Source organism: Melanotaenia boesemani, chromosome 4 (assembly GCF_017639745.1).
Source record: "Melanotaenia boesemani isolate fMelBoe1 chromosome 4, fMelBoe1.pri, whole genome shotgun sequence".
In the NCBI taxonomy this organism is placed as follows: domain Eukaryota; kingdom Metazoa; phylum Chordata; class Actinopteri; order Atheriniformes; family Melanotaeniidae; genus Melanotaenia; species Melanotaenia boesemani.
In genome coordinates, this window is record NC_055685.1 from 35,813,952 (window position 1) to 35,841,511 (window position 27,560).

At 39.6% G+C, this 27,560-nt stretch overlaps 1 protein-coding gene across 1 annotated transcript in view; it reads left to right on the top strand.

Annotated features, from left to right (window-relative positions):
* LOC121638076 (endonuclease V-like) overlaps positions 1-16,646 on the top strand; it is a 36,887-nt gene extending 20,241 nt beyond the window's left edge. The window contains exons 8-9 of the mRNA XM_041982520.1: positions 13,792-13,861; positions 15,538-16,646. Of these exons, the coding sequence (XP_041838454.1) occupies positions 13,792-13,848 (57 nt within the window). The 3' untranslated portion in view covers positions 13,849-13,861; positions 15,538-16,646. The remainder of the gene's footprint in view (positions 1-13,791; positions 13,862-15,537) is intronic.
* The last annotated feature ends 10,914 nt before the right edge of the window (positions 16,647-27,560 follow it).

Sequence of the window (27,560 nt, forward strand, 5' to 3'; positions counted from 1 at the left end):
TGAAGGTTTTGGGTTTTGGGCAAAGTGACATGTTTTTGGAGGTGTTCAGTGTCCCTCCCGTTTGACTAGGCTTCCATGTTGCAGCCTAACCCCATAGTCCAGATATATGGACAATACAGGAGATTATTGTCACATGTAGGACACAAATTTCCTCCATAACCAGTTTTCATCTTGTCTTTTCATACATTTTGGGAGGATGTTCAAATGTCACTGTTGCCCCATGTTTTCTACACTTTTTGATGACTGTCTTTCCTGGTTTATTCAGTGTGTCTCTACCCTTCTCCTGACTTATACCTTTTTAGTTTTGAGACCCCTTTGATACTCCAGAAGCTGAGTAAATATCAGGAAAATCCTACGAGGATGGCTGAACTTTATTTGGATCTTTAATTGATGGCAGTTGTGTATTCAAGAAGACTGAATGCTGGGATTAAATAAAACTCAACAAAGCATTAGTTTAAGGGTGTGCACACTTATCCAAGCAGCTTACTGCACATTTTTTCCCCTCTAACTTTGGGGGTTAGGGTGCTGCTTGATCCTGGTAAAATCTTGAACTTTATTCAGCATCAGGCTCAGAGCCAGAGCCAGCTGAGAACAAAAAGGTCAAAATATCTGCATTTCAGAAAGACTGGTTACACAATGAGAAACACATCATCTCTGGTTACAGCCGTGTGACCGCCTCCTCAGTATTTCATGTCACACAGCAGGAAACCGAAGCAGTTATCCGAACAGATATGATAACACCATTAAAAATAATGCAATTTATTCCTGCATAATGTGGCCAAAAATGCAGAAGACTTGCAAACATTGATAACCGCCTGTGCTTAGAATATAGTTCTCTGAAATAAGAACTCATCGGGAAAAGAAAGTGGTCTAATAGTAATGTGAAGAGAACAGTTCATTCATTGCAGCATAACACAAAAAGTGTTATGTGATGCTAACTAACAACGGCTCTTCCAAAAAAACAAAAAGCCTCCTCAGACCAGCCATGTACACAAACATTTAGTGACTGTTTGAAAAGATAAGAATTAAATAGGCCAACGTATGGAAAAAATACTTAAAATGGTGAGTTTATATTAATCAAACACTTTAAAGATCTAAAAAAATGAATGAATCCTTCAAGTAAATTATAAATAATGAATTTTGCTAACTTTGTTTATGTAGGTAAACAAATAAAACAAACATTTACCTGTATCGTTAATCCTGTTTACAGTAATTTAAAGTCTATGTGTTGTTGTAGCCCTAAATTCACCATGAAAGAAAAGGTTAAATTTAATGGTGGATGACCTAAAGGACAAAGTTAGCTGCACCAATCTAAAAACAGCCTAATCAACATCACAGCACCTCATGGTGCATGAGAGTCTTGGTTGGTGTCGCCTGTTGCATGCTGTTCAAGGCAAATCCGCTCGTAGAGCACCTCAAACCAAATGATCATTTTACAGGAAAATCTTATAAGACTGAAATAATCGGGCGTTTGTCGTTCTTGGTCGGGATGGGGCAAGAATATCTTTATGTGTGTACCAGGCATTACAGCCCCCTCTCACCCCAACTCGGACCAGTAACCAGTGAGGCTGAGCGTGGGCAGGGTTAGATTTGGTTGGATTTGGGCAGATTTGGATGTAGGTGGGGTTATGTTCTCTCAGAATTAACAGCATTTAAGATACAAATGGTAAATCTGAAATCTAAATTGCTTTGTTTATTAAAACCTGCCGGACTTGATGATGCATTTAAGTGCACTTTAAACCAAGAAATCTGTTTTTAAATGTCCAAAAAATAATAAGCTGCTTTGAATTATTTCCTTTTAGTGCCTTCAGTTGTTCCTGTATTTAGTTTCAAAGCAGTTTAGATTGATAAAGACTTGTTTTTTTACGACAAAAATTCCTCAAAAAGGTAGCCTGATTATTTTCAGCATTTTTAGAAATACAGAGATCTATCATACATTGCCATTTGTTATAAAAATAACAAGATATAAGTTTTTGTTCATATTTTCAAACTCTAGGAGGCAACAAGGGACTGAATGAAAATGTCCTGAATCATTTGACATGTTCACGTGTTTGATTAATTTTGGTTTACACTGAAGCAGCATAAACTGTGGTGGATCACACACAAACTCATAAATATATGCAGTCAGACAGGTTTTATCAGCCAAATTATCACTTAATCTTCATTATTTAACCTGGAGTTGTGGAAGACTAAATTAGTTCAATGGCAAAATCTTAAGATGCTGCATCTTTAATGAAAACAACCTGATAATAAGAGTTGGTACTTCTGCTCTGTTAAAGTGTAATAAGGTTTGTTTCTTTTATTTGTAATTATCCTAAAATAGTTGTTTTTGTAAATATTTGAAAGTTCATACTGCACTTTTTTTGGTTAAGCTTTCTCTAAAAACATTCACATTTACATTAATAGGTCATTTTTGTTTAAAAATAGTTTTAAAAGCGTCACTTCTGTTTATTGTGTCATTTGCAACTCTAGAAAATTCTACTGTTGGACTAAGAGTCTCTTGTTTTAGGCAATACTTAATCTTAAATGACTGATTGGTATCAGGAACAAGAAAATTTTAATCAGGAATTCTTGATTACTGACTCGTTAATTCAAGGTCAGTATATTTCAAGTTTCCACAAGTGGAAAATATCTAATATGGCAAGAAATGATATGGTCAACGTTCCAAAAACCAAAAGACTGCTGACGTCCATCAGACTGGAGAGAATCTGAGTCGTCTCATCGACCCAGAACCCTGAGCTCTGGTTCAGAAGATTATCCACCGTTCCAGTTGTGACCAACTTAAGATGTGAAGTCTGTCATCTATTTCATGCCTTTATCTTTAGCTGAAGTAGCCTGGACAGAAGAATATCCTCAACTCCAACCAGCTGAACTGAACGTTTATCCTTGTTCTCTCATTTTCAATCAATTGCTCTACTTATTGACATTTGCTATGCCTGGATTTGTGCTGCTGTTACCATGGTAATGCCCATCTTGCTTGACCTTTGCATAGAAAAGTCCTTTCTCTTTTCTTCCTTTAATTTATTCAGTATAGTAAAAGCTAAATAAAATACAAAAGGCAAAGAGACAGAATTTCTGAGGCAGACGTCAGAGCTCATAAGTAAATTTAAATGAAAGGGAAAAAAAGGAGAAATAAAATCAACAACAACAAATGACTGAAGTAGACACCACATTTCTGTCAAGAGCAACAATAAACTAAGACAAAATGAGATTTTTACGATTTCATTTGTCATGATAATTATTTAGTTATTTCTGTACAGATTTTTTATTGATTTAAAAGGAAAGTATGTTTTCATATGGTTAGAATAACAGTTCCAGTTTGACACCAGTGCCATGAATCCTTGTCTGTCTGTTGTTTCAGTTCCATGTAATCGCCTCTCAAACAGCTTCGTACGAGGACTTTAATGGATGTGGTGTGTATTCCACACGTCCAGGAAAAAAAGAGGGAGGTTTAGATTCTAATCTTTTTAGGTTTCTTCTTCTGAAACTGCAGACTGCAGGAGTTCAGGACAATCCATTAAACTAAATTGTTACCCAGTGGTGGCAATTAAGGCCTCTATGAATTTTTTAGTGTCCTTTACTCATATTGCCAAGCTCTAATGGACCCAGCCTCCTGTCCACTGCATGCTGGGACTCCTAAAATGATAAGTGTGCAAAGGAAGCCAACAACAGTTTTCGTGAGTTTAGTGTCAAATGACTTGTAAAAGACCTGGAAGCTTTTTGCCCTAAAGATTTTTTTCTTTTTAAAGTGTTTGTATGAAAAATAAAAAAAAGTTGCTTTTACAAAGTAGAAAAACCCACCTGGGCCAATTCCTCCTGCTGCCTTACACTCTGTTTTCTTTTTGCCACTAGGCTGTGCTGCTGTTCTAACATCGTGCCTGCACAGAAAACACACACACACACACACAGATGCATCTCAGAATGAGTTTTCACTAAGGGAGCTGCAGAAGCAGGGCCTAACTCATACCCTCCTGTGTGTGTTTATTTCATCAAAGTGTGATATATTTTAGTCGGAGGCAGCAGGAGCTGAATGTGGATATGAGAACCAGGGACTCTCACCGTCCTCTCTTCAGTCACAGGTAGTTTCCACTCCATCTTTCCCACGTCCAGCTGTTACCTTTTTTTTCTTTGACGTCTTTGTTCCTTCGTCTCTCACTGTGTTCCTGCCACTCACGTCTTTACTGCTGACATCACTCTTTCATGCCTGCAGCTGTGGGGATTGTCGTGGAGAGGGTGGAGCTTATTTTGAGCCACCTGTATGTCCCTCAGGCCTGTAGATGCTCAGTCACATTGTTTTTTTTTTTACAAAAGAAACACTGAGCTTGTTAATGTACTTAATATTCCTGTGATATTCTTTGCAACTAAAACCCTCTGAGTCTCAGATTGTTTTGGCTTTTTGTGGTTCATCATCAAAAGCGGGGTGGGGATGGGGGTGTGGGGGGTATCAGTTAAGGAAAAATGGCATCAAAACTTGTGCAGCTTTTTATTTGTCTTTTAATAGGACATTACGAAGCAGAAATAAAAGGGTTTCACTGTGCTTCACTACTAGATTTTAAACAGAAGGTCAGGTCAGTCATGTGGACTGTGCTCGGTTTTATAACAAGACAGATGAGGATGGAGTGGAGGACAGGAGCAGGGATGGTCTGCTGTAAAAGTTTACACTAATTATATTTTACCAAGATTTCTTATCATTTGAAATGATTGCAAACGAAACCAACTCTCCTCATTCAGCTGCTGTCATTTCAAAGCATCGTGTGCTTTTTTCTGCGTTTATTTGTGGGTTCTGATTCTGCTTTAGTTCCTGTTAGATTTCTACATCAAGTCTTGTGCGTTTTCTAGTTTTCTGTTGGGCTTCCTGGAGTTCTGGTTGGAATTTCCATGTTTGTGATTTATGTTGTTTTGTTCTTTTGCATTTTATATTTCTGTACAAATATAAATTATTAGTCTTACCTTCTGGTTTATACCTGTTGTATTTACTTCCTGTTCCCTTGTGTCACCTGGTTCTTACTTACTGAGTACAACATCGGCTCCTTATGTAGTCAGTCCCCTCCAGGATTTTTTTTTTTTTTTTGTGATTGATGCCATCTAAAGTGCCAGATTTTGTTAAGAGTTGCAGCAAAAGTTGTGGGAAATGACTATGTGCCAAAGACAAGTTAAAAAATCAGTCAGTCAGTGAATCAAAGGAAGAAAGGAAAGAAGTGAGATCGTTGTCTTATGTAGATCTTCTGGTTTATCTGGAATCAACACAGAGGGGTTGCTGTCCTGCAAGGTATTGAATGCCCTCCTAGGACAGGTGTGCCAAACATATGGCTTGGGGGCCGAAACCAGATCACGGGATGAATTTGGTAAAAGTGAATTTGATGGTGAGGAATTCTAATCATAATACATAAATACTGTATTTTTCAGTTACAGATACCTTTGATTAAAGTTTATTTTTTATTATTGTGTAGATCCGTTGTGATTTGTTATTTGTAATGCACGTATAAATGATAAACTGAGGCTAAATATTGTTGACGTTGCACTCTTAAGAAATTTCAGTACTTTGTACTAAAAGAACAGGAAATGTTGGGTTTATAGGTTATTATGCTATTAATTCAGTGGTCTGGTCATTTGTGATCAAACTGTGCTGTATGTGGCCCGTAAACTAAAACAAGTTTGACACCGCTGTCCTCAGACATTCCAAAGCTCCTGTTTTTAACCCTTTAAAGAAGCACTACTGAACTTTGGCAGATTTTTTAGTGAGGCGCCTTCGATCGACGGCTAATTCAGCATGCATCTTGCATCCTACCTGCACTCTGAGCTCCTTCCAGCCTTTTAAAGTCAGTTCAGTGTTGACTCTTGTCTTATTTCTTGCTCTGTCTCTTTCTCTCTTCCTTTTCCTCTCTTGCTCTGATAATGTCATCTCGTGTTTCTTTGATGAATCAGCCACAATGTGTGTTTAAAATGGTGGGTGTGCAATTTATTACTGTGTGATATGTCAGACTTATTCTGGTGCAGAAGATATCCACCAGGGGGCAGAAGACAAGTAGAAGATTGTATACAATAGGGTTTAGATCAGGACTACTCCATTAAGTCTTATGATGGCGGCAATCCTGCAGGTTTTGAATGTATTGATTTTTTCAGGAACAGGGAAACACTGAAAACCTGTTGGACTGCAGCCCTCGTAGGACCGAACTGAATCTAAGCTTTTACCATACGGTGATGCAGCAGGTCTCAGAAACTGTACGTATCATGTTTGATACACACAAAGTTAAAAGGTCATCAGGGGAACTGAAGAGAACGGAAGTCTTTTACCTGCTGTTCAGGATGTTTTGATTTATTCATTATAAAATATCATTATTCAGCAAACGCTTGTATTTGTAAGGTTTTTCTATTTCTGTTGAAATTGTTATTTATTTATTCAGTCTTCTTTACATAGAAGATTATTAGAAGACTAAACAGGAGCAGCTAAAATCTAAAAGGTTTTTTGCTTTTGTTTTCAACTCTTGATAAAAACCTCTCACCAAGTAAAAGCAGTTCTCACCAGCTTGAGGGATTCAGAAAGAGAAAATTGAAAAGAAAAGATGACATCATGGTTGGGTTCTGCAGTGAAGACTGATGTGTGAATGCACTGCAGCAGAATCTTATAGCAGAACGAATAAAACACATGTGTGCACACACACACACACACACACACACTCTGGGAACCAGTTCACACCCCATCTAAATTATACAGCCTCACGCCATTAAATTCTCTCACTGTGTCTCACACTTGCTCATGTGATGAAAGTAAAAGGCAAGCGGACGTCTGCTTCAGCTCATCCTCTGCAGTCATGATCTGGGGGTTGAGGGCAGAGAGGAGAATATCCCATATCTGATCTAAAATAACAAATCTTTTGTCTTGGAGAAACAAGCACCTCAGATTGTGACACCTTCTCACCATGATCAGGTCTTAGCAGTGCCATGCTGCCATCATCTGAGGTGTGACTGTCGGATTTGTTAGCAGAGGTGACGTCAAGCGTGGAGCAGCCTGGATCTCATGGTGGCAGATTTTACTAGAGTTCGCAGAATAACACTGTGTACGTTTTCCATCTTTTATTTGTGAAGCTCTGTTGTTGGCCAAGCTGAGGTGTTTTCCTGCATGACAACAGCACAGTATCACATTTTTAAGCTGATAAATTTCTGGGGTTTCTTTGGAACTTTTGTGGAAAGAGCTCTAGACCATGAGATTTTTATTAGATGAAAAGACACAGGATCAGATTTTAAAAGGTGGGGAAATTAACAAAACTGTTCACTTTAATACAATTTCTTCTTTGTTTTGTAGGAAGTTTAAGTTGTTTATTATCAAAAGAAATTTGTACCAAACTGTATTGTTGATAATTATCCTGCAGGTATTTAGCATTTGATATTCTGGGACAGGATGTTCACTCAGTTGCTGCAGGTTTGTCGGCTGCATTGATGATGAGAATCTCCCGTTTCACCACATCCCAAAGCTGCTCTACTGGACTGAGATCTGGTGGCTGTGGAGGCCGTTGGAGTCCAGTGAACTTATTGTCATGTTCTAGAAAGCAGTTGTAGATGAACTGAGCTTTGTGACATGTGACAGCATTATCCTGCTGGAAGTAGCATCAGAAGATGCTACACTGTGGTCATAAAGGGATGGACATGGTCAGCAACAATACTCAGGTAGGCTGTGGTGGTTAAACCAGGCCACGTTGGTACTAAGAAAATATTCCCCACACCATTATACTGACAGGAGGCACCCGGTGTGGTCTTCTGCTGCTGTAGCCCATCTGCTTCAAGGTTGGACGTGTTGTGTGTTCAGAGATGCTGTTCTGCAGACTTTGGTTAGAGCCAGTGCTTATTTGACTTCCTGTTGTCTTTCTGTCATCTCTAACCGGTCTGTCCATTCTCCTCTGACCTCTGACATCAACAAGACATTCTGGTCCAGAAACTGCCGCTCGCTGGATATTTTCTCTTCTTCAGACCATTCTCTGGAAACCCTAGAGATGGTTGTGTGTGAAAATCTTAGTAAATAATCAGACCAACAACCATGCCACGTTCAAAGTCACTTAAATCTTTGTTCTTCCTTAGTCTGTTGCTCAGTTTGAACTTTAGCAAGTCGTGTCTACACGACTAAATGCATTGAGTTGCTGCCATGTGTTTGGCTGATTAATATTATCCACTGTGTTAACAAGGAACTGAACTGGTGTACCAAATAAAGTTGCCAGTGAGTGTACATAATACCCTGTATAAGGATTATTATGTTTTTGTTTTTTATATTATTCATAATTAATAGCAGAATAATTTGACATTTATTCATGTCAGGCACCAACCACACCTACCCGTCATGGGGTCTTTGTTCTTGTTTACAGATCATGTTTTAATTGTATGAACATTTCTGTAGAAATCAACCAGTGCCACTCTCCTCATCTGAACCGATGAACCGCTACAGGTATTCCCTTAACTTCTATATTTCCCTTTCCAATTATTAGAACACTTTTTATTACAGTACACAATCAGATGTTAAATCATTTCCCACCGTGAGAGTACATACATGACTTTTGCTCCTGTTAGTAGTTCACTCCTCTGACCTCGCTGCTCAGGCTTGTTGTCAACAGGAAGGACACACACCACCAATAAACAGATTTACAGACAGACAGGCAGGTCCATGTCCTGTTCTTTCGTCCTTCCCCCCAGCAGTCAGTTAAGAGCTCTAATGCACAGCAGTAGAACGGAAACCTAATTTTCTTCTAGCTAATGTTCCTTGACAAACTTACTGGTTTCCTGTCAGGCTGCTTCACCATTAATTAGCTGGCCAGACACCTGCCTTGGTAGAAAATGGGTAGAAAATATATATAACAAGCAGCTGCAGTGCGTTTTTATTTGGTGAAGCTTCTATCCTGCGCAGGAAGATAAATTCATACTTAATGATGATATCTATTATCATCCTCTCAACCACACCGGTGTTGTGCTGATTCCCTCTCAGTTCATCTTTATCAATACCTGAATGACATAACTAACCCCAGCTTTGCCCCAAACATGATATTGATTGTCTGAGCACTTTGTACAGAGCTGAAGTCACTAATTCTGTTCTCAGTCTTGTAGGGCTCTTTGCATATAGGATGTGTTCAATTTCCCTGGTAAGAATCTCCATTTTGAGCTCCTATACAGCCCCTCTGTGCTGGGCAAGGAGACAGTAAATGTTAAAGCTGTGCTCCCAGATTGCAAAAACAGATGGAATTTCAATGTGAGTGATGGGCAATGTGGAGCCTGCATGCATAGAATAAAAGAGATTGAGGAGGAGGAGGAAGGGTGCAGTGTGTTTGTGTCTGGAGGAGAGATATTGCTGATGCATGTTTTGTGTGCAGTTATTGAGGCCCAGAATATATTTGTGGATAAGAAGATTTCTCCTTTTTTAAATTTTTTTTTTAGCTTTTTTCTTGTTCTGCTGTGTACAGTTGTATAAATATATTACTCCACCTGCAAGGTGGAGAAAAAAAATGTTTTTTTTTTTTCCTGTATGTGTGCATATGCCTGGTATGTCGCCTCCAAATCCAGACCGTTTGTGTGTGTCTTGCTTTTAATGAGCTTTTAATGCTTCAACTTTCACCTCCCTTCTCTCCCTGATTTCTTCCTTCTTCGCTGTGCAGTTTCTGTCTTTTCTCATCCGTCCATCCATCTATCTGCACCTCCACCACTCGCTGTGCCATCTCATCGCTGCATAATTCAGGCCTGCAGAGCTACTGTATTTCTGATTGTTGTCACTTCTGCAGCAGCTCAAACACAGCTCACACAACCGTGCTCGCATGAGACCACAGAGACTCACTAAGGATGAAGAATTATCCTTACAGGGACTTCACAACACCGCGTTCTTCTTTCTGTCGCTGTTTTCTCAGCACTGAGTAATATATTTCACTTTTCTGTGTTCTCCTTATGTACACAAGATTGTTCTGCAGAGTAACTTGTGGAAAAAGACACAACTTGGAAACTTCAAGCACTTTCTTTCAGTCACATGTTTTTCCTCGAGCTTCTTTTCTTTGGCTTGTTTGTGCTGAGTTTTGTCTTATTGTGGTTTTCTTCATCATTCCCACTGGACGTTTTTCTATCTGACACATAACTGAAGTCTCCATTTGGGGCCTATATGGATGGTGGAAGAAGTAGAAGGATTTCTTAAGAAGAGTCGTGAGTTTGAGTCTTGTGATAGGATTGGAAATGCAGTTTATTGTTGGACTTGAATTTCACTCATTTTAAGTAGATTTTTGTTTTCAGCTGCTGTTTGGGAAAAAAATACCTTCTGACCAAGTTAGAAACACATGTTTCCCTTTGGTAACATGTTTCTTCTTCACTTTCAGCTTCAGTGTGGTCTTATTTTACACAACTGTGACATCAGAAGCTGAGAAAACAATTTTGCTCTAAATTTTAAACCTTTAGAGAATTGTTTAGAGGTCTGTCTTCATCTGAAGTTTTGAAAACTGAAGCCAAGGTGTCTGAAGAAAGATATTACCTGTAAACGTGACAGGTTTTTGGGTATGAGCAGACTGACCAAGCAGTTTCCACCATGTCACCTTGTAATTAGTCTTGCTGATATTTGATCGTTTTAAAATATTGATTAAATTTTATAGACATGTTGGTGGATCAACCGTTTGACAGCCTGGCACTGCTTTCACCCCTCAGTTATTTTTCTTTAAAGGGGCAATAAGCAGAAATTTATCATTTCTTAGAGTCGAAGGAATAAAAAAATGTTTATGTGAAGAACTAGAGGTGTAATTTCCTCAGGAGTATAGCATGACGTCACACACTGTCCCGGTGCTGATCTCCATCCTCGTGTTTACCAGCCGGTCCGCACTGCGAGAGCTAAAGAGGTTACGGTTTGACTCGGAGCTAGCTCTTCTCCCGGACAGATTAGTAACAACACAAACATTAGAAGTTACTTCAACATGTTCCACAAAATGATGACTTTGTTATGCTCAGTGTGTTTGCACTTTGCACATTTCTTTGCAAACAAGCTAAGTTTGCTTTTCGCCCCTTTACATCTATATCTGAGAGCTGAACACCAGGTTGGTTTCTGACTGTGCCGTCTTGAGATTTTTGGAAACTGTGATGGATGAGTTTTTTCTGTTTTTGTGACATTTCGTGGAATTAGACAAAACTTTTGACAGAGTAAATCTTTGTAAATGTGTGTGGTCAGGCTCACTGAAAGCAGTGGTGCACGCATCCTTTTCCATTTGTTCCGCTCTGAAGCCAGACTCTGTCCAGAGCTTCTTGTTGTCTTGAAACCGGCAGCAACACAACACAATGTGTTCAGTGTCATTTAAAGGGAACAGACAAGTTTTAGATAAGAAGCTGAGAGGAACAGGAGTCCACGCAGCTGTAAAACAGTCACTCAGGCGAACTGATGGGGGAAACCATCAGTGAAGACTGACACCAAAGCTCCACCTGTGCCAGCTACCAGTTGGCTTGTGTAACTTTTCTTAACGTGCCAAGAGGATGTGACTGATTTAAATCGGAGCTCACCTTCAAGCCCTGAGGCTGTCTGAATGGTAATTTATGTCTGTCTGACATTGTGGAGCGGTAGTCACTGGACTGTGGAGCTCCACAGGGAGACGAGAGGAGACTTGGAGAGAAACATAAGAAAGGCCGTGGGGTTGATATGATAAGGAAGATGGGAAGGCGGAGATGAGGACAAGGTTTCAATAGAGTGATGAAAGGATTTGGTTTGGGGGAAAAAAGCAAGGGAAGGCGAATTCCAGGGAGGAGAAGAATTATGAGAATGATTTGGAAAAGGATGGGTGGATTTAGAAAGGACAAGGGAGTGGAACATGTGGGTATAGCTGCAGGGCTTTAGGGCCTTTGGAGTGACTGGAGGATAAAAACCTACCCCACGCCACTAGACCAAAGCCTTTACTTTGCTTTTATGTGTGTGTGTGCATGTGTGTGTGTGTCAGGAAGATTCATGCACCAAAATCTCCTGCAGAGCCAGAAGTACGCGTCTGTTTACCTGCTGTTTCTCTGGCCAGAAGACAGCAGCTCTGAACTAATTCTACATAAAACTAAAAATGAAAAAGGAAATATACACAAAAATAAATACAAAAGTAAATAAACAAATATGGGAATATAAAGACAAACACTATAATGAATGGTGTCCACATTACACTCCAATACACCACCATGACATTTCACAAAGCCTTCATTGCATCCATGTTCCCAAAAACACAGAACATAAAGGCTCCACCTTCCCTCTTTTTTTCTTTTCTTCTTCTTTCCTGCCATCGTCCTCTAAGTACAACTTTATGTTGATGATCAGATTATGCTGTTGGCATGTTTATGTTTTATTAAGTAATTGGATTAAAAAATATTGGAACATTAAAGAAAGTTAAATCAAAGATTTTTATTCACTAGACTGCAAACATTACAGTAGATGTATGTTTTTTGGTTCAGCTGTTTCAAGCTGCTCAAATGAATTGCCCTTCATGGGAATAATAAAGATCTATAGATGGCTTTTATTGGCTTTAATTCAATCTCAATGTACACATCTAATTGGACTATTTTAATGTTGACTGTCACGTTAATACAGGCTGCTGGAAGCTTCAGATTGTTCCCAATCAACTGTCCAGTAATCAGTACAAACAATTACAGGCTGTTGTTTTTATTTCATTATGTAGAAAAAACATAACATGTTTCGATTTATTCAAAAAATGTTTCATTTAATATTTTTAAGAATGGTAAAAAGAGAGAAATTCCCACAGACTCTGTAATGATGCTTACTGGCATTTTCCCGATCACAGTGTTGCTCATCTTCTTCACTGGGACATGGAGGGGAAGGGTTGAGAAAACGGGCTGCTGCTGGCTCATCTGTTTTTATATCATAGAGGGGCAAGGACAAGGACAATTATTTTAATATAAATATCTTGCTAAACATTTACAAGCACTCATTGAATATTGGTTAACCCTCTGAGGTCTATGGCATTTCCCTCCTGCCTGGTCTGGTTGTGTATGAATGTAAGTTCTCAGCCCTGTGAGCTTTCTGGCTTAACTGCTCTGCCTCTGGGTTAGCTACAGACGCACGGTGGGCTCATTACAAAGGCTGAAGAGTCCTGGTTTTCGTCAAAAAGAAAGAAAGATGTTCAGGAGTAGCCAGCATCATCAATGATGTGATGCGATGAGGACTAAGGTAGGTTAGCAGTAGCCTGTAGCTAGCTAGCTCATTTCACTCATTTCAACCACTCACAAACTATAGAGGCAACAAACCTTCCCTGAAGAAAAACCGGGTCGCATATTGGCACCCTTTCTTTTGTCTCTCATCTCTCTCCTTTCTCTCTGTCCCTTTTTTGAAAACCAGATTTTCCTTTCTTGCTGTGCTGCATTAGTGACCGCTCATTTAGGTTTAGTAAACGGCTCCGGTTCTTGCAAACCGTTGGGAACTGATGCGCTAAGACAGGACCAAACAAGTGAGGACATAGAGGTCATTTATTTTACTGCTATATTTTCTTATTTGAAAAAATTATATATTATTTCTAATGAAAGTTTAATAATTTTTAAAATATTTTGCGTATCTTTTGGGCCCCTATTAAGTCGTAGGCCCTTGGAATCTTCCTAAAAACCCCCAACCCACCCCAGACCCCTGTACGTCACCTCTGAGTATTGGTATACAACAACACTCAATTTAACATTTATGATTTATTTGTAAATGTGTACAACATACTAATTTAAGATATATTTTAATTAGAAGCCTCTTGTTAAATGTTGAATTTTCCCAATTTGTTTTTCTTTTTTTTCCTTCATCCTCATCCTCCTGCTCGTCCTCCACAGGCTGACTATCGCTCCAGAGAATACCTCCGCAAACACTTCCCAGCTGCAGATATATGAATCATAGCACAAGGTAAGTGGCGAAATATCCACCGTACATGTTGATTCGCACACACACACACACACACACAAACGTGCGTGCACACACACGCAGCCGTTGTATGAATTGTCACTGAAGTGATTTACAGCTTTAAAAGCCACTGCAAGTAACTCTTAAGGGAAATTCTTCCAAATCCCAGAGTAAAGCCCAGCCTGTCGGTAGAGAAGTTAATCATTCTGTCATTTACTGATTGAACGAAGCAAAACAATTAGAGAGGAGGATAAATAATAGAAAGATACGTCTTCTTATTGCCTCATTAGCTCCAAAAGAGTAGGGGTAGAGAAGGTTATAACCTGTGAAACAGCCAATCAGTTAGAGCTCCCTTACAGAAAAACTATATGTTACCACATGTGGTTCAAATGTGCATGCACCTGTAGAGCATGTGTGGCGGTCCTGATATTTCTTTCACTGGAAGTGATGTCAGAGGTCTGCTGGCAAGCAGGAGTGCTGCAGCTCATTTTCATGAGCTTCAACCTGTTCACTCTGACAGTAATCAACTCACTCCTGCAGCAGACAAGGGAGAAAGTTTAAGACTTTAAAAGCCTTTGACAGGTTCTCTGCAGTTTTACCGGGGTGTGGAGGGGGCAGAGGTGATCTAAGGATGCCTCAGGTTAGGTAGAGCATGCAGGCAGTAAGAGCGAGAGAAAAACTTTGATCCTGTGATTCTCATCTGAAATAACAGGCTGCACTGATGGATTTGACCCTGCCTTCTTCATTACAGATGAAAGCTGCAGACCATTAGTACACTCAGATGCTTCAAAAATGCAATTATTATTCTGTGTATCACCCTCCAAGTCCTAGTGCCTTTAAACGTGCACAGAATCAGACCCTTCAAGGCTGAAATAGAGATGCTTACACTCCCAGGTTAGCTTACATGTAGGCACATGTAGATGTGTGCACTCCCATGTCCCTCAGCACCCTGCCTGGTAACAAAAGGGGATGTCCATGCGCATCCACTTGGAAGCTCCCTGACGTGGTTAATCCACTGAGCGTGCCCCACGCTTTGATCAGCCTCTCAACAGGCAACTGAGGCAGGGAGAGGGCCTTCGTGCTGAGTTGGCAGGGCTGTAGCAGGTACCTCTGGGCCATAACCCAGCTTTACCCTTTCACTCACTCAACAGGCTGCAGGCACATTTGAACAGACGTGCTGCACGACAACCAAGGAGCAGGTTGAAGCTTTAGGCTGCAATTTATGTTACATTACATAATATCAGTGTGTGAATGTTTGGTGGGAACATAAAGGTTTGTTCAATATCCCAAGAACCTCATTATGTTTTGGCACATGCAGCACCACTGTGTGGCAATTTTTTTCATCACCTCAATGACACTTTAGTTTAGCAAAACACTATTTTTTTTAAACTTCTGGTAAAGTTTCAACAGCAGCAAATGACTGAAATAATACTGAGTTTACACTTTGATGGCATTTCAGCTCCTCAATGTTGTTAAATAAATGTACAACCAACCCTGCTTTCTAATTCATCTCAGTTGAAAACAGGACAAGTTCAAGGAAAGATGGGGGCGGGAATTCTTAAGGATTTTTAAAACAACTCTACATAAGTTTAAGACCCTAAAACTCTGTGTCTCTGACTTGTTTTTATGGCACTCTGACATCCATTAATTACATTCATGGAGTTGTTGTTGCCTTACAGCATTCCGAGGCTGAGAAACTGCAGATGCCAGCAACTGGATATCAACACGCAGGATATCAGGATATCAACACATTGTGGACGTGCACCATGGCTGATTCAGCAAAGGAACGCAAGAGGACATTGTCGGAGGAAGCGAGGGAAAGAAAGAGTAAGGAAGAATCAACAACCTTCCTTACGTAGACTGAATTACCCTTCGTAAGGAGACACCAATGTGCAAAAATCTGTCAAAGTTCAGTAGTGCAGCTTCAAGGACTGTTTACAATGATGTGCAAAGTCTTAAACAATATTTCATTTCTTTCAGTGTAGCTTCAAAGCAGCCAGACTTTTATGTAATCTGTTAATGTTTGGGGCATCGTGGCTCAGTGGGTAGTGGTTGTCTTGCCTGAGGGTTGCCGGTTTGATCCTCGGCTTGTCGAGCTCATGTCGAGGTGTCCCTGAGAAAGACACGAAACCCCAAATGGCTCCTGATGTGTCGTGGTTAGCGCCTTGCATGGCAGCTTCCACCATCAGTGTGTGAATGGGTGAATAGGATGTATAATGTAAAGCGCTTTGGGTAAAAGCGCTATATAAATACAGACCATTTTCCATTTAATGTGGTCTTGAGCAATAAGTCTCCAGGTTTTTGAAGGTCTTTTTAAGTTTTTCTTTGGCTACAGATCTTGTATATTTCAAAAGAATGTTCTTGTTTTTAAAGCCACTTAATAGAGACCATTGTGACAATCTGTCACAAAGACACATAAGTTGTTTTCATTTCTTCAGTTGCATATATGAAAAAATAGCAAAGATAACAGCTTGTCCATCCATCCTCTATCTATACCGCTTCGTCCTATGAAGGGTTGTGGGCAGTGTTGGGGTAGTTACTCTAAAAATGTAATTAGTTACTAGTTACTCATTACTTCTGTAAATTGTAATGAAATTACTTTACTTGTTACTGCATTTGAAGTAACACCACTGCTTATTACTTTACTTTAGCATTTCATAATTCAACCGTGTGGACATGGACAAACATCATAGCTGAATCATCACTGCCTGTCCACATAGTGTTTGTTGTATGTTGTAAACAAAATGGCTTTGAAACCATAAAAACAACATCCCTGTCTGTGGGAAGAAATGGCCACACTTGTCATATAATCATTTTATCTGGTATTTTGCTAAACCTGGGCGATTCAGTAGTCAACAGGGGGAGCATGTCGCCTACAATGAACCTGCAACTAGCTTGTTCATTTCTGTCTTACCGGCTTACCAATATTTTAAGTGTAATGCACTGCTTTGTAATATCACAAAAAGTAATATCGTTACTGTAACGCGTTACTCCTAACACTGGTCGTGGGGCAGCTGGAGCCTAACCCAGCATTTAGCAGGTGAGAGGCAGGTACACCTGGACAGGTCACCAGTCCATCACAGGACCTGATGCCAGTTTGTCAGGCAGAAATTTGCATCTTTACAGAAACAAGGAGATTCCAAAAGAGCTGTTAACTAAAAAGGTGGCAAATCTCAGCATGGTGGGATGTGTATTCTGAAAACATTTAAGGAAACTGGACAGGTGGAGGGTAGAGAACACTTCAAGTTTCCCCAATCTTTCCTCCCAACTAACACTTGGAGACTTGACATCAATTTAAAACATTCACCAAGCTAACACATTTTGATCTGCAAAAAGTTTGGTTCCCCTTTAACTTCTTGCTTGTCCAGCAGCATGTGAACCCCCGTTAAAAGCATTTTCCATTACTATTATTTCAAGACAGGAATTTCAGCCTCAAGTCGCCATAGTCGAGTATTTCTCCCACTTTATGGCAAAGAAAAACTATTCAACATTTTAATTAAAATGAAATGGTACTTGGGTTAAACATCAGTTTCTAAAGATATAAAGGGAAAAGCAAATCCTCTGTGGATTGATAAAACTGAAGCAAGAACACAACCACTATAATAATGTTCAGTCAATTTACCAATTTTCTGGAGATGTGATAGATTTGAAGTTTTTAAAAATAACTGGTGTTGATGTCCGAGCTGTAAGATGTATCGTCTTGCTCATCAGAAACATGAGAATTTATGTCCAAACTGGTTTGTTTATCTGCCAAATGCACCATTAATTACTGCCTAACCAACCTAGTTCAGACACACACTACTCTTTAAGGCTGATCTGATTGAAGACCTTTGTGAAGGCAGACAGAGGAGCTGTCACCTGTGAAATGTTGAAGCGAACTCACTGATATGGTGGGCAGCCAGACCGGGTGTGTGCATGTCCCTGGGTAGCAGAGGGAGAGAAATGCTTTCTGTCTGTCAGAAGGAGGAAAGAAACATGAAAGATGGAGCAGCAGGAGAGGAGATGAGAAGATCCCAAGAGAAGAGAAGCAACATGACTGCAAAGGGAGGGAATAAGGGCAATGAATGGAAAAAAAAATCAATGGTTAAAAGGGCAAAAATGAGTGAAAAGATAGTAGATCGTTAAAGAGAAACTGGTTCTGAAATTAACTTCTGCTGTTTATTTCTGTCGTTGCTCAGGTGGCAGCAACAAATACAAATGTTATTGTGATTCTTCTGCAAGACAATTTCTGTTTAACTTCCATTTGTGTTCTTTTCCTCTTTTCTGTTATTGTTCTCTTTATGGATTTGTTTTGGATAAGATGCTCAAAAGGAGCAGGAAGAAGCTCTAGCATATTTAGTCCCACCCCTAATCCAAAATCAGTCAATAATTAATCATTAAACCAGCTTCTTGTTTACACCCTGTGCAATTTACTACATCTACCCTCATATTTACAAAAGCTCATGACAAATCTTTCCTAAACTTACAGAAATATCCACATAGGCAGAAAAGTGTGCAACCCAAACAAACAAAAAATCAAATTAATAAAAATAAAAAAATAAATAAATTAAAGGACAGTAATAATCTAGTGTGAGCACCTGGTCTGGTCAGAAGCCCTCCTTTCTTCATCCTGCATTTAGAAACGCTATATCAGGGTCCTGGTCTGGTCTTCGAGATCTACTATCCCGCAACTTTTAGATGCACACCTGAATAAAATGGCTGAATTCCCTCATCTGCATGTCATTCAGCTCTGCAGAGGCCAGGTAACCCGCCATTCGTTTGATTCAGGTGTGCTGGAGATGAGATGATCTAAAAGTTGCAGGATAGTAGCTGCCGAGGACCGGACGTGGTGTGCTGGTTCTCACTGTTGTTCTTGCATATGTATGTCTGAAGTTCAACTCTCCAGTGAAGTTTTATCCTTTTTGATAAAAGGTTTTAAAAAGTTGTCAGGCAGTGTTTCTTTATTATTTTATACATGAATATTGAGGTGTGAAGATAAACCAAAATAAACTGTTTAATTTCCACACCCTCTGCATGCAGCTGCACACGTGTATTTTTTTTTACAGTTTCCAAGTAACATAAATTTTGTTTTAATTAAATTTAAGGATAGTTTATTCTGATCAAACCAAATTTAAGATATTTCACAGATGACTACGTTTTAAACGTTTTCTGAAAAGCAAAGGTTTTTGTGTCTGCAAACAATATTTTTACAGTATCAAATATTTTAGAAAAAGTCATTACTTTTGTAAACGTTTACCTTTAGCCCTCATTTAGCCCTGTACGGGGGTGTATATAAACATTTCACCCATTTTTTAGGAGCTTAGTGTTCCCTAATAATAAATCCATCATAAAATCTGACCTTCGGCTGATCATCTCTGAACTGTGTCTCAAACCTGATGTGAAGATCCGCTCTTCCTCACTGTCTTCACTGTCACCTTCTACAAGCTCTCTCGTTAGGGAATCACCCTAACTCCTCCATCATGCACCTTCCAACCATAACATGTTCTTGCATTCAGATCCTGTAGGTTTTAATGGATGGAAGAATTAAAAATGGTCTATGGACATTATTTTGCCACTAAGTGTGTATCCATGATGTAGAAATATTTTATCTGGCTTAACTGCAGTGTTGCCAGAGGCAACAAACAAAAATAGTTAAGTTTTAGAATTGACTGAATAAGTCTAAAATTAATTAAAAACAATACCCATCCATCCACCCACCCACCCACACATACATACATATACGCACACACACACACATATATATATATATATATATAAATATGTGTGTGTTATTTCTTTTTTTTAAACTTGTTGCATCATACAGATTGAACACAGTTATTTCTTGTAATATTTAAATTATTAAACACCCTGAATATATGTTGTGTTGAGAAGATTTTAAAACCACAAACCTTCAAGAAGCCACCAAGAAACTTGAGGGGATTGTTTCAGTCAAGTTCATGTTGTTACACAAACTGCTACCCTTTGCAAAAACTCTCCAAATGTCATGAACAGTGTTGGAAATGCAGTTGACCCAAGATGGGGCCAATGAGCTCTGCTGGTAGCAGCCACACTGATTAAAGCACCTTATGGTGATACAAGGAGACGGTTTGTTGCTGGAGGTAATGTAGCTTGAATATTAACGGGAGGACTGAGGTGCAGAGAAAGTCAGTGTGTCTCCAGTTCCACCTTCTATCACTGTCAGCCTGACATTTGTTAAACACCATCACTCTTTCTCATCTCACTTTGGGCTTGGAATTTGTGTGAAGGTATGTGTGTGTGTGTGTTGGAAGCCTCTTTTCATAGCTTGAAAGAAACTATTTCATTAGATGCTAAATTCGTACCTCTCTGAAGTGCAGTATGGCTAATAAAAACTTTTTACTGTTTTTCAGTAAATGAGACGTGTGGAAATAAAGAACGCAGCTTGCTATATTTTATGTCTTTGTTGGATGATAGTGATGAGATCGGTGATGTAAAGTGGGAAAAATACAAAGGCTGAACACAAAATATTGAGTTTGATTTCATTGGGAACACATTTCCAAGTAATTGTCAAGAAGTTTGTTTTAATTTTGGTACAAAAGAAAAAGAATGTATGTCTAGACCAGAGGAGGAGGAAGGACCCAAACGTAGGCCTACTGGTTTCAGACAGGTGAGTTGATTTATTAAAGTGCTGCTATGACAGGATTAACATAGTACTTAAACCAAAACTAAATAATAAAATTCATAACAGACTACAGAGAAGCTGACAAAGGAGATAAAAAATGACTAACTGGGACAAGATGGATGAGGATTTAGCAGTGAGTAAAGGAAGCCAACGAGGGAGAAAATGACTGATTAGGAGCAGGCATAACAGTTAGTGACAAGACCTGCTGTGACAAGGACAGGAAGTAAGTTTACCTTTATACACAAGGGGTCAAACCACTAGACAAACTAGACCAGAACACAAAAGCCTCACATACAATGAAAGGAGCAACTGAAGGTGCTGCAGTCCTCCTCCTCATCGTCATCATCGCAACCATCAACATCAGAAGTTACTCAGCCTGTGACGCAAGCTGATGTGTTTGTATTTTACGAATATAAAGAGCAGTGTTAGCAGATGACCCCCTGGAGTACTGGGAAATACAAAAATATGTGTACCCCACCTTTTACAAGATAGTAAAGGCCTTTTTGAGTACCCCTGTTTCCTCTGTGCCATGTGAGAGCGTTTTCAAAAGCAGGAGAAATACTTTCTTAAAAAAAGGAATCACCCAATTTCTAAAAATGTTGAAAAATAGTTTAAAAAAACTTTTAAATTTCCAAACAAAAATCAGTACATTTTTTCTTCCCAAACTACAAAAGCACATTCACTGCCCCACAGCTCAATGGAACATTCACCATATTCACCATGAACTTTATTTCCACTTCCCTTGTAACCATTATACTTTAAGAAGCTGTACAAATAATACAAAGCAGAAAACAAAACAGATACATGCTTTTCTTATATAGATGGCCCTAACACCATGGAAAATTGATTATTGTGATAACTTGAACTGTGAAATTCTTTGTTCACTAGCTGGCTTCATAGAACAAGTGAAACATCAAGAAGCTTTGCCCTTGAATGAGTCCAGTTGATGAAAAGCTTCAATGCTTCACGAAGCTTCACCTGCCCGTTACTAGCTTAAGGCTAATGTCAGTGGAAATACTAATGTCAAGCCAGCGGTTAGCATGTGCGAATGGACTGAAGGGATTAAAACATCTTTGTCCATCAACAAATGTTTACCTCAACAATATTCTCTGTGTTCAATTACAAATTGACTGGAAAACTTACAGGCAAATGTTTTCTGGCCGTAAAGGGGAACAGGAAAAACAAAGTTCAATAATGAAATTAAAAATAACGTAATTGTTTACATGTGTACGATGTTTGTCAATATCAGGACATTCATATTGATTTCCAAAATAACTATAAATAAACAGGAAGTTTATATTTATCTGACTGCTTGTATTCATTGATGAAGAAAGTCACAATGTGCAGTGATAAAGAAAACTGAGGATGCACAGTGATGCATCGCTGAGCTGAATCGAATAGTTGACTAGATGATCGTAAATGGGTCGAATCGAGAGACCAGTGAAGATGCACAGCCCTAAACAAAATACAGATCATGAAGCACAAAAACCAGAATCTGATCTCAAGGCGACCCAAAAGAAAACTAAGTAACAGAGTAAGGAAATGAAACAAGACTAGAAACAGAAATCTGACTAAAACTGAATAGAACAGAACAGCCCACAGATCAGGACAATATTTGATATTTTTAAATTTGTTCATTCTTTGGTCAGAAATTTGAGAGTAGATTTTCTTTTTCTATCATCCTGCGAGAAAAATACACTTAAAGATAATGTCACTAATTATTGTAGTGCTCATGTTAGACAGTTAATATGGTATGAAAAGGTCTCAGTGTTTGATGAAACCTTGTGTATATGTGTGAGTGTGTGGCCAAAGTGTGACCTGCAGGACTGTAGCCTCTGGCTGTGTGGAACAGACTGACCCAGACTGTGGAGCGAATGCACCTGATGCCGACTCTGCTTCTTTGGGATATTAAATAAAACATGTTCAGGTGACTCGGGGGCACAAAGCTTTAATGGTATTTTTCTCACCTTCTGTTTCTGGCTGTTTGGACTTCTCTTCTTCATGCATCTTGTTTTGTTCTGACACTGAGGCGAGAAATGTGAAAGCAGCGTGTTAATGACAAGAATTTTGTCATTTCAGATGATACCCTAGAGTGTTTGTTCACTATTGACAATGATACTATAAAGTTTCTTTAAGCTGAAGTAACAGAGTTCAAGGCAAATCGCAGTGCTGTTAAGGGGAGGAATATTTTTTGTGGCATCTTAACATCTGCCTTCAAGCAATCAGAAAGATAATTTTTTAAAACCTGTATTTTCAGAGTTTATAGTTCAGCCCTCATGCATGACCCGATTTGTTTCGGGTGTTGAAACTTGCGTTCTGGGTGTTCACGGCTGTTGTCATTTCATGCATTTAACAGTTGGAGCCAGGTTTGTTGTAATGTTTTCCTCAAGACATTGATTTAGTCCTTAGGTCATTTCTGTTCATGAAAGTTACATATTTAGTATTCAGGGATCTCTGAATTTACAAAGCTCCGTTTGACTGCAGCTCGCCGCCTCTCTGCTGCTACGAGGAGGCAGACGGTTCAACACAGTGGAAGAAAACAGAGCATTTTTAAATCCATAATTCCTTTTTTTTTGCAAGGTAACAGAAACTACTTATTTAATAGCTTTGTGTATTTACAGTAACATGACAAGTAAACCCAACACAAGACAACCCATTATTTTTAAAGGTCCCATATTATGCAAAATTCACTTTTTAATGGTTTTGGAACAGTCATACTGGTCCCCCCGCATGTGTAGGAGACCCGTAAGTGTGAAACTCTTTCAGGCGCTCTCTCTCCCCCCTGCTCCACCTCTAGGGAAGTAAGCGCTGAAATGAGCTTGTTTGAAAGCGTGTACGTTATGACGTCATAAGGGACAATAACCACTCCCCACAGAGCGATGGACCCGTCTACCGGCTCTCAAAGCCCGCCCTCTAAAAATCACCTAGCGCCCAGTGTTTTTTCCCTCTTCGGCAACCCTCGTTAGCGGACATGGCTAAGCGACAGAAGCACTGTTCTGTTTGTGGCTGCATAAATGAACACGAAAACGTTTTTTTACTTCCATCCACTGAACCCACGAGGACTGAGTGGATTAATTTTATTTTTGGAGGAAATGTACCCGGAAAACTTCCAAAGGTTTTGCATGTCTGTGGCCAGCATTTCAAAGAGGACTGTTTCCACAACATGGGTGCATGGAAAGCAGGCTTCGCCAACCGTTTGAAGCTGAAGCCAGGTTCAATACCAACTGTCCGTGACACAGCTGGAGAGGTAAGAGCAGTACTGTTAGTCTTCTTGCTCGAACTTCTTCAGGAATGGGTTCCGGTGTTCCGGCGTTTGTTTATCCTTCACTACGCTGTAATCAGCGTCTAGTAACCGCTAAGGCCTAACCTGTCAATCACCTCATGACGGGCGATGCGATGGGCGGAGCCAACAGCTGAGCTGCTCCACCAGGGTTCCGCCCACCATAAACGGCACATTTCTGAAGCTGCTAAAAAGAGGGAGGTGAAGAGAAGCCGCTGCACTCAAACTGAGGGTCGATTTGTCCATACCATGGCGGAAATATTTCATTTAGATATTAATGAATGGTCTCAGATTGGGAATAAAGTGTATAATATGGGACCTTTAATAGTGCCAACCACCACTGATAAGCACTGTTTCCTAAATTAAACTGCTCTATATTTTAGTTTTCTACCTGAGAGTTCATTCAGGTGAGGTAAGGATGAGACTTTTGCTTAATGGTGTTTTTCATTTCCACTTAAAAGATTACATTTCCAAGATCCTTGTAGTTTGACTAGAATGCCCTCTGGAAGTTAGATTTCCATCATCAAAAGTTAGAAGAATTTCAGCAGCTCCGGATGTTAAAACCCAACGTGGATGTCTTGTGCATAAAAAAATGGTTAAATTGAAATTCTGTTGGTTTACATCTTAATAAATGAGTCACACACGTAGTGCTATCAAACCTGCATCAATTAACCTCTATGTGTAGTGTTAAAATACAATTGTTTTTTTTGTATGGCTAATAATGGTAAAATGGTCGGGGAGATTTGTTGAATGTGTATTTTCTTTTTATGTTTTGACGTAATGTTTCTGCTTTATACCAAGTACTTGGTGATAAGCAAAATAAAAATGAATTAAATGAAAAAATCTGGCTTACAACAGGATCACAGTCAGCTGCTGTAGTGTCATTTCAGGCTGGAGAAGACTTCCGACTGGATAGATGATAGGTAGGGAAGCAGGAAGAAAATAGAACAGAACATGGTTGGAAGAACTTGACAACAAGTTGTTAAGGCCAGCCATTTATTTTGAATCATGTGTTGGAGCAAGGAAACATCTAAAATGGACTAACCAGTGCCACCTCAGGTCATGGAGAGGTCACTGGAGGAGGACAGAAACACCTTTCCCGACACACATGGGTCACTGTACCAGTTTGAACTCAATTTCAAAGTAGTTTTTCACTTAATCATCTTTTGAAAAATTGACATTTGGCTGCACATTTTTACAAGAGGTTTTGTCACTGTGCTAGTAAACTATTAATGTTATGTAAGGCTATTGACCTGATGTTAGGATGAAGCTACTTAGCAGTGCTAATCTAGATATACTGTGTCACTGGATTAGTTTTAAGATAATTAGTTTCCTGTGAGTGTATTTAGAAACTGCACATTAATTAAGGTAATTAAGATTTTCACATTTCACATTAATAATAAAAAATAACAATAAAAATAATAAAAATATCAAGGGCAGCCATGTATATAACATGTCTCCCTTGGTAGAGCAAATCTGTCAAGCAAAATATGGCACACAGACCACCGTTCTGTATGTTAGGATGCTGGACAGGGTAAAAAAAAAAAAAAAAAAAAAAGATTTTCACATTTGAACTGCAAATACACTATAAAGATACTCAAAGAGTACCTCAGTATCCACATCACTTAGCTAGCTGGAGTAACGTGATCCAGTTTCATTTAAACAGGAGATTGGCTAGTGGTTGTTTTTAAAGTTGTTATGGCATGAAAATGTGAAGAAATATATCTGTTTACCAGTCCTATTTTGTTTAGAAAGATACTGTATAAGAATGAGAAGATGGGGAGATATTTAACTTCTTTGTAAAGAGGAAGGATACAGATCAGGCCGAGAAAGATCTTAGCCCCAGTATCAGCAGCCCTGACAGCACCCGATGTGGAGTTAGCCATGCAAGTCATTATGGCCAGACACAAGGATCCAGTCTACCATCAGCAGCACTCAGTGAACTAGAACGACTAGGGGGAGAAGCCACTGATCCCCCTATGACCACATCAAACTCCGCATTCGACACCCCAAAGGGACCAACTAGTAGACCCTTAATTCTTACCTTTCTATGGACCTTTTAGAACTTGTTCCAAATATTTCCACTTGGTGATCCAGACTATTAATGTAAAGATGCTTTATTTATTATGTCTTCCTAGTGTGACCACAGTGATCACAACAGTGAATGTGAGTGTGTGTGTTAGAGTGGAACAAAATTATTTTCCTTCATACCATGTGGCCCCCTGATAAAGTCCTGCCCACCCTCTGGCTCCAAAGTACAAAAGTAGCTCCACCACTGCTCATTTCTGTTCATGTGTTTCTCCTTTTGCCTGTTTGTGCAGAAAACAGAAAGTTCTCTCTGTTCAATCTAATGTTAAATCAAAGGGAATTATGATGTCATTTTTCTCTGTTTAACAGTCCCTGCAGGCGTCTCCTCCATCCGCTCCTTATTAGGACTCATTTCCACATCCCAACTTAGCGCTACCTCATTTGTTCAAGTTTCACCAGCTTGGATTTATCAACATTTATTTGCTTGTGGTGTATATATTTTCCTCTCATGGATCTGTTTAGTTTGACTTCTCATTTATCTGGCAGTCATATGAAATCTCTGGCAAATTCTGCTTTCTGTTTAATTATCAACAGATGGAGTCATTATTTTAAAGTGAGAAGCAGCTTTCAGCCAGACAGGACTTTTTTTAATTATACAAATCTCTGGCAGGTTTTTTTTTTTTATTCTCTTATGTTTCCTTCTTTTATTGCTTGATTGGGGGCCACCTTGATGTGTTTCCCCTCTCTGTATTCCTTGCACAGTGAGCCTGAGGCAGCTACAGCCATGAAGCTGGACTAACATTGTACAGTAACAATGTGTGTGTATTATCACTATGTGTACTGAAGTGGGGCTTTGGGATAGAAGATGATAGGTCAAGAGATAAATTGCCAAAAGGTCAGGAATCATAAAGGTGGCAAGGGGTTTGAGCTTGCTTCCATGCTGATCTAGGGGGTTGGGAGCTGAGATGATCGGAAGGGAGATAAATCAAGAAATGGTACAAGTAAAAGGATGGGCGGGAGCGAGAGGGAGGGTTGACATGGCATCATCGGGCTGTGAAAGAGTTTCTCTCCCTGTTCATTCCCAGTTTCTATTGGCATTCTGTCATCCATTTCCACACTAAAAGAGATACAAATTGCATCGAAAAGAGAAGAAAATGGTGAGATAAAAAGTGCATGTTGCACATTTTTAGAACAAACCCCTAAAAACTCACCCCCTAGGGATGGAAGAAGAGGAGAGGAGAGTGAAGGAGAAAAGCTTGATCCGGGTTCTGCAGATAGATGAAGAGACCCTCCCCTCTGTCTTTCTTTTCCTCTCTGTATTTATCCTTCCTCCCGTCCAGCTGATGCAGTGGAGGAGAAACTGCATCCATTTCATCGTGCCTGGCCTCACACAGAAAAACCCTCAGCGTTGCGTCTTGCGCTGCCTCACCTCCCTCTGCCACAACATCGCCCTGCGCCGCTCAAGTGCTGATAAATTGCCAGCACCTGCCTCATTTTTCACCGTCTCATCGTCAAACACACTGACACAAAACCCCTTTGCGCTCCTCACCGATACCAAGAGCAGTCACTGAGCCCCAGGAATGAAAGTAATAATAGAAAGGACAAATGGGTTGCTAGATAACAAGGAGGGATATGGAGAGGGGGCAGATAAAGGAAGGGAGCAGTTACACATTCCTTCATTTACTTTTTATTAAAAGATACAACCACTATTTGGCAGAAAAGCTGTGTCTTAGTTTAATTGAAAGAAAGTTAAA